The sequence below is a fragment of the Medicago truncatula genome, chromosome 3 (assembly GCF_003473485.1).
Source record: "Medicago truncatula cultivar Jemalong A17 chromosome 3, MtrunA17r5.0-ANR, whole genome shotgun sequence".
In the NCBI taxonomy this organism is placed as follows: Eukaryota; Viridiplantae; Streptophyta; class Magnoliopsida; order Fabales; family Fabaceae; genus Medicago; species Medicago truncatula.
Window position 1 is genome coordinate 22644526 of NC_053044.1, and position 18006 is coordinate 22662531.

At 33.1% G+C, this 18006-nt stretch overlaps 1 protein-coding gene across 1 annotated transcript; it reads right to left on the bottom strand.

Annotated features, from left to right (window-relative positions):
- Nucleotides 1-3339: 3339 nt before the first annotated feature.
- On the bottom strand, nucleotides 3340-7621 carry LOC11424595 (tryptophan synthase beta chain 1). Its single transcript, XM_003599899.4, has 5 exons — nucleotides 7190-7621; nucleotides 6223-6579; nucleotides 5058-5500; nucleotides 4701-4795; nucleotides 3340-3739 (listed from the first exon to the last, which is right to left on the bottom strand). Exons 1-5 carry the CDS (start codon nucleotides 7517-7519, stop codon nucleotides 3564-3566), a joined length of 1401 nt encoding a protein of 466 aa, XP_003599947.1. The 5' UTR covers nucleotides 7520-7621; the 3' UTR covers nucleotides 3340-3563.
- Nucleotides 7622-18006: the final 10385 nt, after the last annotated feature.

Sequence of the window (18006 nt, forward strand, 5' to 3'; positions counted from 1 at the left end):
TTTAGTGCTGTTTTTTTATATGTTTCTTTGTTTGCTGACATTGGTGGAGATGCAACTTGAGATATATAAAATAGGAAAATGATAACGAGTGCCTCCGGGGCATTAGTTAAGGCTTTTAAATGGTAACTTATCATGAAAAGTTGTGTAATCAATGCATCGGAAATCGAAATATTTGACTTTTTTATAAAAATTATTTCTTCTTTTGGAATCCTTAAAGAGTGCCCCCGGCCCCCGGGGGCACTCGTATATAATATTAATGAGCTTTTTATGTTATGCTTAGAAGACAGGTGCATTTTGTTTCAGTGATTGTGACCCTTTCATTTGTAGTATGTGCCTTGACCCTAAGTTTCCATGTGAACTTTGTCTTGTGAAAAGAGCAACTTTTCACTTTTCTAAAAGGGCAGCATGCTTTCTCTTGTTGATAAATGCATTCTCAATTCAATGATCTATGCTTTTTGTCAATAATAACTATAAGTCAATCATTCATTCCAATTTCTTTGATAAATGTTTTCTCTTCAATGTGATTGTTTGGACAAATTAATCAAATCAAATTTACGAGTGTCTACTTTTTTTTAGGGGGTCAAGTAGTCTAGTGGCTAGAATTCACCTTTTAAGGTGAATGAGTAGCGTGTCCGGGGTTCGAACCCCAACCCCCTGCATATATATATAATTTAGTTATGCTCACGGGGACTATGAGTGTCTACTTTAATATTAGCAATGTATCAAATTATTTTAGATTCAAAATATAATTTAGGAAGGCAAATATTTTAGAGGATGTGGTCCAATGTCTTGTGTTCCATGGAAATTTGTATTTTGAGTTTTGTAACAAAGTTAGATAGGATGGATAGAATAAAAATTGGAGTTGCTACTACTAATTGAGAAAATTATAGAATCTGATTTTGATTCTTTGGACACACCTGAAGTAGTGGCAAGGACAGTATATCTAAAGATCATTTGACCTAGCTTTTTATGGGATTGAAAGCAATTTTGAAATTAAAGCTAAAAATAAAAGGTTGAACAATAAAGCTAAATTTGTTTGTTTGGTAATGATTGTTTTCTAGCTCAAAAGGTTTTAGTAGAATGGCAGAATTTGAGTTAAATGACTAAAAATTGGATAAAATTGTAAAAGGTCTACAATTGAGTTACAAGCTCATTTTAAACTATTTTTTAAGACAAAGTTTCTTATACATAGTAGAAAGTAAATTCCTTTTTTGATTTATTTATTTTTTATGGAGAAGAGAAGTAAAAAATAAAGTTAGGAAATTCACACCCATAGAATAATAGTCTAATAATTATTAGTAGAGAAATTAGTAGTCTAATAATCAGAGGTACAAAAAGATGAAGAAAAACCGTAAGTCAAAAAATCAAAAGGAAATTTAGAGATAATTAGTTGATCTTATTTATCTATTACATGACATTTTTTTGTGTCAATTGATATAAAAGTTTCATATATTTTGATACAATTGTTATTTGAGATTAGTGCCTCACATTATCCAATAATTTAAAATGATTATTTTGTCTTACTCCATTGAAAAAGTTGTCCCGAAATATAAGTTTTTTTAATCAAATCATCATTAGGTGTATTAATATTGTCAGCTTTTGTTGCACCAATATTTTTTTAACCATCTTTTGGCTTCATCAACTAAAACAATATTTGAAAATTAATTTTGGAACATATCAATACACATAATTGAGAAATTAGGTACACTGTATTTTTTTAATATGTATAAAGTTATCAAGTAAAGCTTATAACAAAAGACAAGAGAGAGAGTATACTTATCAATAAAAAAAGATGGAGAGAGAGAGAGAGAGAGAGTACTGAACCAGTTTCATGGAGACTATCTATGCATGAAGGTACCTCCACAAGATGATTTTTTTTACTCATCCACAAGATGAAAAGAACCCTTATCTAATATTTGTATTCTTTAACTGGCTTTGGAAGCAGCTATATATGGGTGTAGAAACCATGTTAAGAGGAAATAAAAATGGTGAACTCATTGTAGGTAAGTTTTGGCAGAGACTATAATTTTATAGAGGTTTTTGTGGATGATATTTTTTTAAGATTGAGGTGAGTTCCAATAAAACAATTTGATGGGATAAGGTTTCTATTAGTAATAACCACAAATAAACAGCATGCTTCCAAATGTTCCAAAATAACGTGGGTCACCTTATATTTTACTCACAAGTTCATGAACTTAGTCAGGTCTTTTTGTATGCATGTGGTTAAGTTTAGGGAGGAACTTTTACCACCCTATATTTCTAAAAAAAAAATAAAAAAATTACACATAATTTTGAATGTGTATTTTCAAATGACATATTTTGTTTAAAAGTGTACTTCTAGACAACACAAATTTTATATTTTTTTTGGGACATAAACAAACCAAGTTATCCCAATGCTGAACATTAAATCTCAGGTTGCATGCAAGGTTGAGTTTCTTTGTTACCATGTCCATGTTGCAAGTAAGAAATTTCCACCATCATTTAACAGCGACTAATCTCCAATAGAGACTCAATTGAATAGGCAAGTTCTCCACTTCCAACCAAATTTTCTCCATACATAAGAGCTTGAGATCGAAGCCTTAACTTCTTGTTTAAATAGCTCAAATCTCTTACTATCACTTGAGCCAGTTCATTGTTGGTTGATGTTCTTTCCTTTTTCTAGGTACTTTTTGGTAAAAAGATAAGAGTATTTTAGATATCACTTGCAAATTACCCAAATTTTGTGCCGTTCAAAGGTAAATTTAAAGACAAAATATGTCATCTAAAGGTATGCTCCAAAAAATAAGTGTAATTTTTTAAAAATGTGGGAATAGAGAAAACTTCTCCTACTAATGGATCCTCCAACCTAACTGTAGTTAGGCCTATTTTAGTTAGAAGAAATATATGAAGTTTAAATATTGACAAGGAAGAAAATGAAAAAATAAAGAATTTGTAAGCAATTTCAACTGTTTAATTGCACTAGTTTTTGAAAAGAAAAGAAAAAAAACTAATACTACGTCAACCATCGGCAACATTTGTAGCATCAAACCAAATATGTGGTTAGCTAGCAGCACATGAGGTCCGTAAGGAAAACATAGTACTAGTATTTCCTTACAGCATCAATTTTCAAAGTCAAAGGTTATTGCGTCATGAAACGTCGTTTCCAGGGTTTTTAAAAGATGTCTACAGCTGCAATATTCAAGAATTTGATGTCTCCGCGACTACAATTGAGACAACGTCAACACGTTTAATCGGGATGCTCAGCAATATCAAGAATCACACATGACCATGATTCAAAATCTGATTCATGGTAGGCTCATATAGCACTTTGACCTTGAACAAATACAATAGCTCCCAAGCTAAAAGTTGCAACAGCATAATTTTGTGGCATTTATTACTTTTATTGTACCATTCCAAACAGAAGATTATTAAAAAGACAGGAGTTCTGTGAAGCAAATATACATTGTTCTTTAACTATAGCTTGCTTTTGTAAAATCAAATTGAACTAATTCTGTCTCTAAGTATGAAAATGAAACCAACCATTCAGCAGCTAAACCATTATTCAATACAAGAACATGACGTTTTCAAAGCTTCAAGTACTTGGTAACAGTTTGAACATCCTTATCACCTCGGCCACTGAAGTTAACCACGACCTTTGTCCCATTAGGAAGGGTTGGACATATTTTCTCTAGATATGCCAACGCATGGGATGTCTCCAGAGCTGGAATGATGCCTTCAAGTCTCGAAACTCTCTTAAAAGCTGCACATACAATAAAAAAAATCATTAATTAGATTAGAGTAACAGGATCTTATAATAGAGCAGCATTAGCATTTAACCACAAAGTTTTGAAAGAAAGATGCATTTTATTACATTTTATATGATGAAAATTGGAAAGGTGTTCTAATACAATAAAATTATGAACCTTTCTAACTTCCCTAGTTATATATATATGTTCCCATCAGAACTCATATTTCATATGACTGCAGATTCATATCTATAAGCAGTACACTTGCATCTGAAGATTGGTGCCCATCAATCCTCAAGAAAAAAAAAAAATCTAAAGATTGGCTACAATATCACATAAAAGATGGTAATTGCTGGTTTCTCAATTTGATTTGCGCCAAATGATAATATCCTAAATTTATATTTCAAGTTCACAAGAAAATCAAGTTCTAGAACCATTTTTCAAGAAAATTTAGATAAAGATACTAAGAATAAATGGATGTCATATAGTGTTGTCAATAGCGGACCGTAAAAAATAGCGGTTTGTTCAAATTCCGCTACGTACAGTGCTGCTATAGCTCAGCTATAGCCACTATTTAACAACACTTAGAACTAAATTGTGTATCGCAAAACAATAGTGGTTTGTTAAAATTCCGCTATGCTATAGCCACTATTTGACAACAGTTATGCCATCTACCTAGACCACATCAGTCTCTGTAAAACTTATACAGAATAAGGGCAAGGAAAAACTTACAGGAAGATCAATTACACGAATAACATAGGATGCTAAGTTTTGAAAAAGTGACAGTTATCATTCTCATACATTAAAATCTCTAACAATTATGAAGCACGACTATGCCAATGCAAAGGAAGGAAAGGAAATCAAATCATGACAACTAAAAGGCAAGAGATCCATGGAATTTACACTTTATACAAAATATATTTCACCTATATCTGCAATCATGTAATATAAGTAACAAAGTCATAGTATTCCTACCTTCCAATGCTTCATCATCAGTGATGCTATGATATTCAGCACGCCCCAAGTCTTTCAAAAAGCTATGTTCAGGTCCAACACCAGGGTAGTCCAAGCTACAAAACGATATTTTTGAAAGCACAACAACACAATCAGAACAAGCTGAATCTAAATAAACACAAAAAAGCTGATATTAAATCATCAGCCAGGTAAAGTCGAATCAATCCGGAGTACCCGAGATCGGATCATAGTTGAAATAATCTTTGACCAGACTTTACATACCTTGGGGCCAAACTCCATATTACTAGGGCCCCTTTCCCTTGAGAACCGGAGGGTTAAAACCAAAACAAATAAAAATTTATCAGTCAAAAGAATTACCCTGCACTAATAGAGTGAGGCTCAACAATTTGTCCATCATCATCCTGCAGCAGATAGCTCATAGCTCCATGCAAAACACCAACTTCTCCCTTTGTCAACGTAGCGGCATGCTTGCCACTGTTGAGGCCAAAGCCAGCAGCTTCCACACCAATTAGCCTAACATCACTGTCATCAACGAATTCATGGAAAAGTCCCATGGCATTTGAACCTCCACCGACACATGCAATCAGAATATCTGGTTTCCCTCCCCATTTTTCCAAAGCTTGCTTTCTCGTTTCCTTGCCAATCACAGCATGAAACTCTCTTACCATCATTGGATATGGATGCGGTCCAGCAACAGATCCCAAAATGTAATGAGTTGTTTCAACATTAGTCACCCAGTCTCTAATAGCCTCTGATGTAGCATCCTTAAGTGTAGCAGTTCCAGCATGGACTGGTCTCACCTATATCACAGGATTTAGATACATAAATGAATAGATCGCATTTTTCAAATGCACGTTTTTAAACTCAATAACGCTACACCTTGTTCAATGCTAGATAAAGACACAATTTCCTGTATGAACAATGCAATAAAACAATCCAAGCTTTTTTTACAAATAAATCAATCAACATTTAGTCCTCGATGCCACAATTAGTCAAATATAATTACAAATGCTAAAAGTAATGGGGTGTTGAAATTTTTTTATTTGCTTACAAAATTTGCATTCTATCTTGTTCAAAGTTTTATATTTCTGTGCTATTTTCAAGTATTTTAGCATCATATGCGTGAATGAACAGTACAAATACTTGAGATCAATTTCTAGCTGTAATGGTGCATTTTTTAAAAGTTGAACAGTTGACAACCTAAAGCCCGGTTATTGTCTTCAGCCTGTGAAGTACAGACACTGGACACAACATTGATACTGACACGTAGAAACCAATAAAAACTTAAGAAAATGGAAGTGATTGAAAGGTAACCACATGTGTCAGTGTCCGACACCGCCAACATGTGTCATACACCGGACACACCTTCAATTCATATGAAATCATGAACAACAAACATACTAACATTAACTCATTTTTTTATTGGATAATTTCCGCCATTTTTTTTATTTTCAACAAACCAGAGACTAAATACAGGATACATCAACTAAACCAAATGGAACAACAATAGCAATTGTTATACCTCAGCACCAAGAAGACGCATTCTGAAAACATTCAGTGCCTGCCTTTCCATATCCTGTGCACCCATATAAATAATGCATTCCAAACCAAACCGAGCACATACAGTAGCAGTGGCAACTCCATGCTGTCCAGCTCCGGTTTCAGCAATAATGCGCTTTTTGCCTAATTTCTTGGCAAGCAAAGCTTGAGCAACAGCATTGTTAATCTTATGAGCCCCGGTGTGGTTAAGATCTTCCCTCTTCAGATAAATGTGAGGTCCTTCACCATTAGCGTTCTTGTAATGCTCCGTCAACCTTTCCGCAAAATAAAGAGGGGTCTCCCGACCAACATAGTCCTTTAGAATCCCAGCCAGCTCTTTCTGCAATTTAAAATATCTATTTCAGAATTACATCAAACGATTGTATTATAAAATAGGCTTTATTAAAATATAAATAAACGTTGGCCATCAAATTACTGACATAAGTTGACCAACATAGTCCTTTTGGATTGGTTTATTTGAGCTTATCTACTGACATAAGTTTTGTGAGACTGTTTGCAAGAACTTATGAAAACAGTTCACGACACTTTTCATAATCTTTTTCAAGCTTAATTTCATAAGTTCTCCAAGATAGCTTATGAAAACAACTTATAGCATATACAAAAAAAAATTCAACGATATTTTATCTTTTCCTATATAAATAACTTATGTAAGCTTATACATAAGCGCTTCTCAACTATAAGTTGCAAATAAGCTGTTTATCCAAACAGTCAACAGATAAAAACTATCATTGCCAATCAATTTCAGTGCCACATTTCAACAATCAATTAGTGTGCAAAACCAACCAAAACAAAAATAATCCAAAATTCAAAACATAACTCATTATAAACAAAATTTCAGCCCAACCCAGCATTGCAAATTAAACAAATCAACAACCAAATCCAATAAAACACATTCACAAAATCAAAAAACTTAATTTTTTTCGCAGAACCTGAAAATCTTCATCCCCAGCAAGAGAATGAAACGAAGCTTCAAGCAGAGTAAGAGCATGCATAAGAGTTTCAGGAACATATTTCCCACCAAACTTCCCAAATCTCCCAAATGAATCGGGTCGTTGAAGAACAACCGACCCATTTGCATCCTGCAATGGAAGAACAGAGGAAGTATCTCTTATAACAGAACAAGACACATTAGAAAATGTTCTTGAAGACAAAGATGCAAACTTTAAGGTATTTGATGGAAAATGGGAAAATGGGTTGGTTTGTTCTTTGGAAATGGGTAGTAATTTTGGTGAGTTAAGGTTTGTGATTGATGAAGCCATGTTAGATTTGTTTGTGTTTTTTTGTGTGTTGTTGGAAAAGATTGGTGTTGGAGAATGAGAGGTAAAAGGTTTATATATGGGTAATGAAGAAAAAGATTGTATTCCTTCTATTTATGGGAATTTTATTGTCATACATGTAATGTGACTATATGAAATGAAACATCTTTGTACATTATATATCTTTGTATAGTTTTTTATTATCATATTATAATTACGAACTTTCTACTTTGGTTAGCGGTGACGACTAAAAAAACTTACGAGGTATACATAAATTCTTGCCTTTCAACCAATTTTTTTATATACCGGAGTTAGAAATCGACTATAATATAAACTTTCGTGATAATACGATGAGTTATATGAATTACTATGTAAAATCTATTTGTAATCTATTCATTGTCAAAGGTGTGTATAACAAAGCAAAATTATTGACTTAATGATGTCCCGTAAATACAGTTCAAATGGTTAAAGAATACAAAAATCTTTTTTTAGGAGAATATAAAAACTTTTGTTACGTTGGAATCTAAAAAGTTGAATTCACGGTTTTTCACTTTTCAACACCTCATTTTTGTGAATTTTGACGTTAAAATAAAAAACGACTTAAATGATAAGAATATGGAAATCTTACCTGTGAGGATATTTGTTTTAATTTTTCACCAACTAATTTTTAAATTTTGTTGACAATATTTGTTTTAATTTGGTCAATGAATTTGGTTTGACAGTGGGATTTTACCTTTCTTTATAAAAATAGGGAAACCTTATTGTGGTGTTTCCTTTTTCAATTTTTTTTTTATAAAAACAGCACTTCCATACATTTAACGTTAAGGTTGGTGAAAACGTTTTCTTACAACTTGTTAATTGTATGGTTCATGTTCACTGAATATACTTTGTATTGCGAATTTTTGGTTCGTGGTATTGTAACAAAATTATAAATTTTCCTTTTCTTTTTTTTGTTTCCTTATGTGAGAAAATAGAGATAAGAGAGTGAAAATGTAGAAACACTATATTTTGGATATAAAGAAAAGTGCAGTGTATATACAAATTTTAAACTATAGAAATAAAAAATTATTTTTTCGTCAGGTGGTTAGAATTCTCTTTTTTTTTTTTAAAGAGAATAAATAGGGTGTCCGAGATTCGAACTCATGTACGTGCATATAACAATGTATGTTTTTATCAACTGAGCTATGCTAACGGTCGCTACATTAACACTTTAACAGCTAATCAAGAATAAAAAATAGTATGATTATGAACGTTCAATTGACACACCCTAAGAATATAAATTTCAGGCTTCATTCTTTTACTATCGGTCTCTGTTTAAATAAATAGTTAAAATATCTCATTTCTCTTTATTATACTATTTTCCTTTTCTCATGTCTTTATGAATGAAATATATTTCATGATGCATGGGGTCAGGCCCGGCGGCTTTGTGGGTGTGTAAGGTGTTCAATTAGGCCGGGCCTTCAATTGCTACGGATCTTTAACGAAAAATTAAATATAATACCCACCTTCCACTTAAATAAAAAATATATATGTTATATCATTTTCTTTCTTTAGTACACGTTTGAGTTTTTTCTAGACTTTAGTTCTCATTTTTGTACATAAATCGGATCCTATCAAACCACCCCTAATTTGTATAATCACTTAATCAGTCAATTTGAAAAGCTAATCCATTGAAAGAATCACAACAATCATTTTTTTTTTCGCATAAACAATTCGTTTTACCCTTTTCCACAACAGAGCAGTGACAAATCCAAACGACACCGTTTGATAAATTTCACCTCTTTCACTTAATTTTTTTTAATTCCTTTCATGTTTAGAAGTTCTTCTGATTCTAATATATTTTTCTTTAATGAAATTTAACTACACAAAAAAATTATTATTTTAAAAAGAGAGTCGAGCCCTCCTATTTCAGAGGAACGGCCCTGCATTGGGTATTCATGCATATCTTCTTTTTAGCAAACTATTCATGCGTATCTTCCTCATTTGAAACATGGCTATGTTTATTCAAATTTACTAAATCGATCTTTTCTAATATCAAATATATTTGCAAATTTGCATAAAAGTAAAGACTCTTTTTTCTTTCTCGTTATTTTAAATTCACACAAAGTAAGTATTGAAAAGTGAAAATTTGCGGATCCAATATTCTTACATATCAAATGTTTTTATATTCTTTAACCATTTAGACTGTATTTACGCAGCATTTTTTTTTTTTTAATAAGCATTGTTAAGTCAATAACTTTGTTATGAACAATTGAATAGATCATACCTTATTACGTAAGTCTATTCATCAACTTTGTTATGATATGCATTCCTTTGCTACTGACCGTAACATTATAAATATAATTTTAAATTTGAACTTGAATCATCACAGTTTCTTCTTATAGTATGTGTTTATTTGAGTATGACCGTAACATTATAAATATAATTTTAAATTTGAACTTGAATCACCACAGTTTCTTCTTATAGTATGTGTTTATTTGAGTATGTTTTGCCTACCCTGTCAGTAGCAAATTAAAATAAAATAAAAACACTCTTTTATTCATGTACATGTTTTTTTTTTTTTTTTTATAGGAGTATGTAAAAAAGTTACGATTTGAAATACTTTTTTTTCTTACATTCCAGCTATACTTATGAAGATAAAAAATAATATTTCCTCCTGTCTCAAATATAAAATAACTTTTCACATTTTAAATTCATTCAATAAATGAGGTATGTAGTCCATATTTTAGACCACATACATCATTTATTGAATGAACCTAAAATATGAAAAGTTGTTTATATTTTTTTTTTTTTTGGTTACAAAGCTAATCAAAGGAAAAGGAAAACAAAAACAGGAACAGAGAAAAAGAAAAGCTAGCGCCTAATAAAAAGGGTTCCTAATTCATCCGACCTTAACAGAGGGAGAAGATCCTCTGGAGGGGAAGAATGGATTGTCAAATCAACATCAATCGAAGCTCCTAACTTAGCCATGAAATCCGCACACTGATTCCCTTCCCTAAGCGAGTGCTCAAGAGAGAAATTTCTTGATCCCATACATCTTTAATATTCTGAATAAGAACTGCATAATTATGATACTGAGATGTGTCATTGTTGATGAGGTTAACTACGAGGAGTGAATCAGAATAGCAAGCCAATTCTTCAACACCTAAACTAATAGCCAAATTGAGACCCTGATAAATTGCTTTCAATTCTGCAAACAAAATGTCTTTGGAGTTATTGATAAACTCCAAAAAATTTGAAAAGTTGTTTATATTTGAGACCGAATAGAGGAGTTTATTTATCTAAATTAGAAATAGTATTTTCTTGTTGTAATTTAAATGTGTGATTTTGATTTGTGGACCTTCTTCTTCTTGTTTATATGTTTGTGTCTTAGTCAATACACACGTCACCAAGTTATGAAAAAGGGGAGGCTTGTGGTGTTGAGAGTCGGTGGGGTTGGGGGAGGGACTTGGGAGTGAGGGTGAGGATTACAACCGGTTAAGCATGCTGAAGCCTACGTTACCCTCTCTTATTTAAAGGATAATTTATTCTCTCATGATATCAACCAATCAAAATGTAATATACATAGGTAATATTAAATGTCAAATAAATGAGTAGATTATTTCTAAAAATAAAAGAGTTAATCTTAATTATTTGTTTTGAAGGAGAGATAATCTTAATCATAAGGTAACTTTTAATACTTTTAATTTTTATTTTTTTTAAACAATAAATGATTTAATTTTTTCTTTTATATTAAGGAGTTCAATCTTAATTAATTTACACTACAAGACTTATGACAAATAAAATTTTACATCAAATTTCTTTCATCTGGATGTCCTTAAATTCATCATTTACATTCATAAAATTTCTTCCATTCCAGAACCCCGAACGTGAGAACAAAAACATCTCCTTCTTTCAAATTTCTTCTTCTTTATTCTTCCATTTTGATCAATTTTTGTTTCTTTTTCATTCTTCTTCCCATTTTGATTGTTCAATTTTGTCATTCCAAATTGCCGCAATTTCCAATTATCGTGAGAATTGTCGTTGTTTCTAGAACCGCGTCAGGTATCGTGACTTATTTTTTTTTTATTTAAGCAGCAACCTAATAAAATCTGTTAACACGCATAGACATGTCTCACTATCAGCAAAAGCCTTTAAGTCCAAATAAAAGAACAAAAGCCTCATCACATAACCATTTCAGCAGCAACCAAAAAAATGCTAGCAAACTCCCACAACATCGCAGCGGCAACACCTGCTAGCAGCCCTCAAAGTACAACAGATGATTTACTCAATTGTTATAATTAACTACCTCACAACGAAGAAAAATCAAATCAAAAAGAAAAATCAAGTCATCATACATGACGTTGTACTGGAAATAACGACAATTCTCACGATATTTGAAATCATGACGATTCTCACGAAAATTGAAAAATGCGGCAGTTGGAACGACAAAATTGAACAATCAAAATGGGAAGAATAAATTTTATGAATATAACTGATAAATTTAAGGACATTCAGATGAAAGAAATTTGATGTGAAATTTTAATTGTTCTAAGTCAGTCATGTAGTTTAAATTAATTAAGATTGAACACCTAAATATAATTAAGGCAATATTACATTATGGGCCCTTTATCTTATTTATTTGTAACACTTTGGTCATTTGTCTTTTATTTTTTCCCGTTTAGGTCTTTTATCTCTCTTAAAAGCACATATAGATCTTTTTTCGCATTTTTTTTATTAAAAAATACATAATTTTATTTTAAAAAATATATTTTTATTAAAACTGAAGAAAAAAAACCGTGAATTAATGTTATATTCACCTCAAATCTTATTTTAAACACAAAAATAAAAACTGTAACTTCACAAATGTTGCAAGGCGGATGGTGGAGGCATAGTCACTGGCGGAAAGGTTAGGCTTTATGAAAGTTAAGATTGTTCTGGAAACAACAAAATTGATGTGCAAAGCTGCTATCAATTTTGGGCTTATTTTTATGTCGGACTTGAATATTGAGTTAGAAAATAATAATAATATAATAATATACAGCGTGACAATTTACATAAATAATTTTTTTTGTGATGAAACTAAATCTCTTTCTCTATAGGGGTTTGATTTTTGTATTTAAAAGAATATTTGAGGTGAATATAACATTAATTCATGATATTTGGAGATATATTTGTGTAGAATTTTTTTTCATTCAATGAAGATGATGAAGATTCAAAGGAAGAAGATGAAGATGATGAACATCTTCATCATATTTCTGGATTTCTTTCATTTTTAATAAAAAGATATTTAAAAAAATAAAATTATGTACTTTTTTTAATAAAAAAATGAGAAAAAGGATGTATATGTGCTTTTATAAGAGATAAAAGATCTAAGCGGAAAAAAATAAAGATAAAGGACTTAAATGTAACAAATAAATAAGATAAAGGATCTCTAATGTAATCATGTCTATAATTAAATAAAAATTAAAAGTATTAAAAGTTACCTTATGATTATAATTAATTCTTTTTTTAGAAAAAAATTGACTCATTTATGACATTTAATGTTGCCAATGTATATTATATTTTGATTGGTTGATATCATGAGAGGGTAATCTAGAAAAAACCGTTAAACATATACTCTATGTATAGTTGATTAAATTTATCACAATAATAACAAAAATTGACATAAATAGATATCATTCTTAATACGACATAAATTTTCAATGCGGTATCATGTATGTTTTTTTTTTAAGAAATAAATCTTTATGTATTTTTATTTATTTTAAGGAATATATTTTTGTTTATTATTTCTTATATATTTAAGTTTAAATTCTTGCGTATTTTTTTATATAGTGATTGAGTATTATAAATGAGTTAGAATAGTTATTTGACTTTTTGTCTTGTTTGAGAATAAGTCGGCGTTTATTGTAGAGATGTATCCGTTAGGGTGTGGAGTTGGAGGGGAGGCGTGGAAATGAAAGAGGAGATTGTTGGCGTGGAAGAAGGAGTTGTAAGCGGAGTGTAGGAATATTCTTGCTAACGTATTTTTGCAGGGATGCTATGTTAGATCGTTGGATCTAGTCTCTTGATCTTGATGGTGGGTACATGATGTGCGGTGTGTGCCGTCTTTGTCAATGGAATTAATGGCAAATCAAATTTTATAAGATTGCACATTTATTTGTAAATAGTCAAATAATCATTCTATCAATTAGCATAATTAGCTGTAAATGTATATATGTCAGTTTAGCTAATTTAGTGGGTTGAAAGTCAACTTGAAAGCTTGTAATTGCATTGTATTTATATGAGAAATCAGAATGAAGAGGGACACAGTTTTGACCCTCATTTCTCTTAGTCTCTCTGAGTTTAAACATCCCTCATTTCTTAGTTTCTTTGAGTCTAACATGGAATCAGAATGAAGAGGGACACAGTTTTGACCCTCATTTCTCTTAGTCTCTCTGAGTTTAAACATCCCTCATTTCTTAGTTTCTTTGAGTCTAACATGGTATCAGCCTAGGTTACAATCCAAGAACCTAGTCTGTTTTTCTTTTCATTTCACTTCTGTGTCTCGGTTATTCGTTTCCCAGTCCAGATTAACCTCTCATTCTTGTTCAATACGTATTTTCATAGTCACATGTCTACCGAAAAGCATGAAATCTTGGTGGTTCGCCTTAATGGCAAAAACTACTCAACTTGGGCATTCCATTTCGAGATATTTGTCACGGGAAAAGATTTGTGAGGTCATGTTGATGGCAGCACTTCAGTTCCTGACAAAGAGAAAGATAAGGTTACACATGCCAAATGGGTAGTCAAAGATGCTCAAGTCATGTCCTGGGTCCTAGGTTCTGTTGATCCAAACATTGTCCTGAATCTCCGACCTTACAAAACAGCAGCCACAAAGTGGAATTACTTGAAGAAAGTCTACAATCAGAACAATGCCGCTCGAAGATTCCAGCTTGAACACGACATAGCCTTATTTAAACAGGATAGTCTCTCCATCTCTGAATTTTACTCTCAATTCATGAATCTTTGGGCTGAATATACTGAGATAGTTTATGCAGACTTAACTTCTGAAGGTTTAAGTTCTGTATAATCTGTTCATGAAACTACCAAGCGAGATCAATTTCTTATGAAATTGAGATCTGAATTTGAAGGTATTCGGTCCAATCTCATGCATAGAAACCCTGTACCATCATTGGATGCATGTTTCAATGATCTGTTACGTGAAGAACAACGTCTGCTGACATAGTCCATCATTGAAGATCAAAAAGTTTCTACTATTATAGTGGCTTATGTGGCACGAGGAAAGACAAGAAGTCGTGACATGAGTGCTGTTCAATGTTTCTGTTGCAAGAAATTGGGACATTATGCTTCAAACTGTCCAGACAAAGTCTGCAACTACTGCAAAAAAGACGGACATATTTTGAAGGAATGCCCAATAAGGCCACCAAGGAGAAATGTCACAGCCTTTACAACCTCGGTTGATTCATCTATTCCTAGCAACGGTTCAGCAAAATGCTCCTACTGCTTCATCAGTGACCCCTGAAATGGTTCAACAAATGATCATTTCTGCCTTCTCTGCTCTAGGAATCTCAGGTAAATCCTCTTCCTCATGGTACTTTGATTCGGGGGCTTCCAATCACATGACCAGCAATGCCCAATTTCTTACTAATATCAAAAAATATTTTGGAAACCTCAAGATACATACTGCTGATGGAAATCAATTACCTATCACAGCCACCAGTGATATTTCTTCATCTTTAACAAATGTTTTTGTCTCTCCTGGTCTCACTAGTAATCTCATTTCGATTGGTCAATTAGTTGAGAATGACTGTCAAGTACAGTTCTCACAATCTAGTTGTCTTGTGCAGGATCAACAATTAGGGAAGATAATCGCGAAGGGGACTAAAGTTAGACGTCTTTTCCCAATCCAGTTTTCATTACCTCAAAGTCTTTCTTTGCCTTTACTTTCTTGTAATTCTGCTATTGTTGATCACCAAGTGTGGCATAAGCGTCTTGTACATCCAAACGCAAATGTACTTCATGAGTTGCTAAAATCTAATTTTCTTGGAAATAAACACACTCCATCACTTAATTCTGTTCATTTTGATTGTATTCCTTGTAAGCTTGGTAAAAGTAAAATTTTGCCATTTCCAACAGATCAGTCTAATGTAACACTACCTTTTGATATAATCCATAGTGATGTTTGGGGCGTGGCACCAGTTATATCTCATTCTCATTACAAATATTTTGTAACTTTTATTGATGATTATAATCGTTTCACATGGGTCTATTTTCTGCGATCAAAAGATGAAGTCTTTTCCACTTTCAAATTTTTTCATGCTTATGTTCAGACCCAATTTTCATCAAAAATCAAAATATTTCGCTCTGACAATGGGGGGGAATACATGTCACACTCATTTCAGGAATTTTTGCAATCTAATGGCATTATATCTCAAAGGTCATGTCCCTCAACTCCACAACAAAATGGGGTAGCGGAAAGAAAAAACCGTCATTTGCTTGATGTTGTTCGCACCGTTTTGTTAGAGTCTCATGTGCCTTCACGGTTTTGGTGTGAAGCTCTTTCCACTGCTGTTCATCTTATAAACAGAATGCCATCTCCATCAATAGGTAATGAATCCCCTTTCACTCGGTTATATGGTCACCCACCAAATTACTCCACTCTACGTGTCTTCGGTTGTGTGTGTTATGTCCACCTTCCTCCACAAGAACGCACTAAGCTCACCGCACAATCTGTTGAATGTGCTTTTCTCGGATGCTCTCCTAATCAAAAGGGCTTTTTATGTTATGATCCTAACCTTCGTAGGATTCGGGTGTCTAGAAATGTCATATTCCAAGAAAATAAATATTTTTTTGCATCACATCATGACCTTGTCTCTTCTCCAGTTTCTGTTTTACCAATGTTTTCTAACTCTCATTTAGATCAACAATCATCTAAACCTCTCTTGACCTACAAAAGACGTAGTACTGCCACTCATGGGCCCCCTAAAGATAATTCCTTGGTTGCTGGTCCAGTAGAAGAACCAGAACCAGCTCCTCTACGACGCAGCTCACGCCAAAGCAATCCCCTAGAAAGGTATATCAATTGCATGACAGCAACATTATCTTCTATTCCTATTCCTTCCTCTTATAAACAGGTCATGGAGAATGATTGTTGGCAGAAAGCTATAGAATATGAACTTCTTGCCTTAGAAGAAAATCAAACATGGGATATAGTGCCATGTCCCTTATCTGTTAAACCTTTAGGCAGCAAGTTTGTGTTCTCTATAAAGCTGCGCTCGGATGGATCTATAGATCGTTACAAGGCTCGTTTAGTTGTGCTTGGAAATAAGCAAGAATATGGACTAGACTATGATGAGACGTTTGCTCCGGTTGCCAAGATGACAACCGTGCGCACTATTCTTGCTATTGCTGCGTCACAAGCTTGGTCGTTACATCAAATGGAGGAAGTTTACATCAAACTTCCTAATGGTATGCCTACACCTTCACCTAATACTGTTTTCAAACTAAAACGATCTTTGTATGGATTGAAACAGGCACCAAGAGTATGGTTTGAAAAGTTTCGATCGACACTAATTGGTTTTGAATTTAGTCAAAGTCAGTATGATCCATCTCTTTTCCTACAAAGAACTCCTAAAGGCATGGTGGTGCTGCTTATTTACGTGGATGACATTGTTGTGACTGGTTCTGATCAAGATGCTATTTCTAGGATAAAAAATCTGTTGCACTCAACTTTTCATATGAAAGAGTTGGGCTGTCTCACTTATTTCTTGGGTTTAGAGGTGCATTATCATCATGAAGGTGTTTTTCTAAATCAACAAAAGTATACTCAAGACTTGGTCCAGCTAGCTGGTCTCACAAATGCAACCCCTGTTGACACTCCCATGGAAGTTAATGTTAAATATAGAAGAGATGAAGGTGACCACCTTGATGATCCCACTCAATATCGCAAACTGGTGGGAAGTCTCATCTATGTAACTATCACTCGCCTAAATATTTCTTTTGTTGTACACACAGTTAGTAAGTTCATGCAAGCTCCACGACATTTTCATCTTTCAGCAGTACAACGGATCATTAGATACCTCCTTGGCACCCCAAAGCGTGGTTTATTTTTTCCTGTTGGTTCATCAATTAAACTCCAAGCATATAGTGATGCAGATTGGGAAGGCTGTCCAGACACAAGAAAATCTACTACTGGCTGGTGTATGTTCCTAGGAAATGCTCCTATTTCATGGAAATGTAAGAAACAAGATTCAGTCTCAAAATCATCCACTGAAGCAGAATACCGCGCAATGTCTGCTGCTTGTTCTGAAATAATATGGTTGCGTGGACTTCTAACAGAACTTGGATTCTCTCAAGAACAACCGACTCCGCTGCATGCTGACAACACTAGTGTCATTCAGATTGCAGCAAATCCAGTTTACCATGAATGGACGAAACACATCGAGGTTGATTGTCATTCTATTCGAGAAGCCTATGATCGAAGAATCATCAATCTACCACATGTCTCA